The 1,394-nt window shown below is 33.7% G+C and overlaps 1 protein-coding gene across 1 annotated transcript; it reads left to right on the forward strand.

Moving 5' to 3' along the window:
- Nucleotides 1-242: 242 nt before the first annotated feature.
- LOAG_19152 (zinc finger protein) lies at nucleotides 243-434 on the forward strand (the record flags this gene model as incomplete). The annotated part of the gene is made up of 1 exon (XM_020451806.1): nucleotides 243-434. A coding segment is annotated over one exon (192 nt), but the record flags the coding sequence as incomplete, so codon positions are not given.
- Between the last annotated feature and the right edge of the window lie 960 nt (nucleotides 435-1,394).

Genomic DNA, 1,394 nt, shown 5'->3' on the forward strand with positions numbered 1-1,394 from the left:
GGAAAAGCACAACAATAATTTCTTTTTAGATTCTAAAAAGTTTTTAACACAGTGTAAGATTGATAATTTCACATAATATGGGGAGACATAAACAGAAAAAACAGAGCTGTTGGATTTACCAAATGCAAGGAGTGAATGAAGGACAAATGGGACAATAGGGGTTGATAACTGAAAAGGAAACTAAAAGATGGATAGAGTTAATGAACTTAGCAGTCAAAGAAGAGAGCGTTGGGTGAAAAAATATGGGTAAAAGGAAGAAATCGCAGTATAATATATGTCAAAAGAAAGTAACAAATATCAATGTTCATATAAGAACTCATATCGGTGAGAAGCCGTACAGTTGTCCGATATGCAAGAAAAGATTCCGAATACAATTTTATTTGCCATATCACATAGCAACTCACAACAAAAATAGGCCAATCTTCAACTGTACTGTATGCACTAAAGTGTTTCCTGAATAATCTCTCTTTGAAATCACGCAAGGAAAATTATAAAACTGAGTAGGCATTTTAAACTGAAATACATTGCTATTTCTGATATTGTTGATTATTTGAATTGTCTATTAATTAAATTCTTGTCACTTGCTTCTTATTTTTTATTTCAGCTGTTGTACTGCATTGTAAAAATTAATTTGTGCAAAGCATATTGAGAATTTCTCGCTGCGGATGAGGTCTCTTTTTTGATTGTTTACGTGAGGGCACAAACTCCTTGTAGCTCGCTCACTTTCGATAGGAGAGTTTGGTTGGAATGCTTGGTTGTCCTTAGTCTAAGACGTTTATGCTTAATTACTAATAATATAGGGATATGATAAGCGCGTTTAGTGCAAGAATAATGATTGTTATAAGAGATGTGTTGACAGTGAAAATAACGTAGTATGAGGATGCTGCTAAGAGCCTTGGTTCACAATTGAACAAAAAAAGGGGATGAAAATTGAATCAAATCTGACTGTTGTGAAAAATTTATTCCTTTCCTTTATCGAGTCGTTTAGATTTGGAAGGTTTAGCCTTGTGTTAAGATCAAGCAGAACTTTAATTAAAGGCTTACCTTGTGAAGACGTCGAATATACGTTGTGAGGACGCAGAGTAAATTTTACCGCTTTATTGATATAATACAGGGTTGATCAGGAGGATTATTGAAGAATAACGAGTAGAAATCGCTTGCCCGTGAGTCAAAGGCTGTTATAAGAATACTATAGAAGAGCACTAGTCCAGACCAAACCTTTATACAAAAAAGGAATATATATATAAAGAAGTAGGAGTGGTTTACATAAAACGTTAGAGGGTATTCCTTTAGATACAAAGGAAACGTTAAAAATGTNTATTTCCGTTAGACAAAGATAACAAAGAAACGTATGGGAGATAATTTGGAGGAATGTGATTTGGTGAATAATGCAG

The sequence above is a fragment of the Loa loa genome (genome assembly GCF_000183805.2).
Source record: "Loa loa unplaced genomic scaffold supercont3.2282, whole genome shotgun sequence".
Taxonomy (NCBI): Eukaryota; Metazoa; Nematoda; class Chromadorea; order Rhabditida; family Onchocercidae; genus Loa; species Loa loa.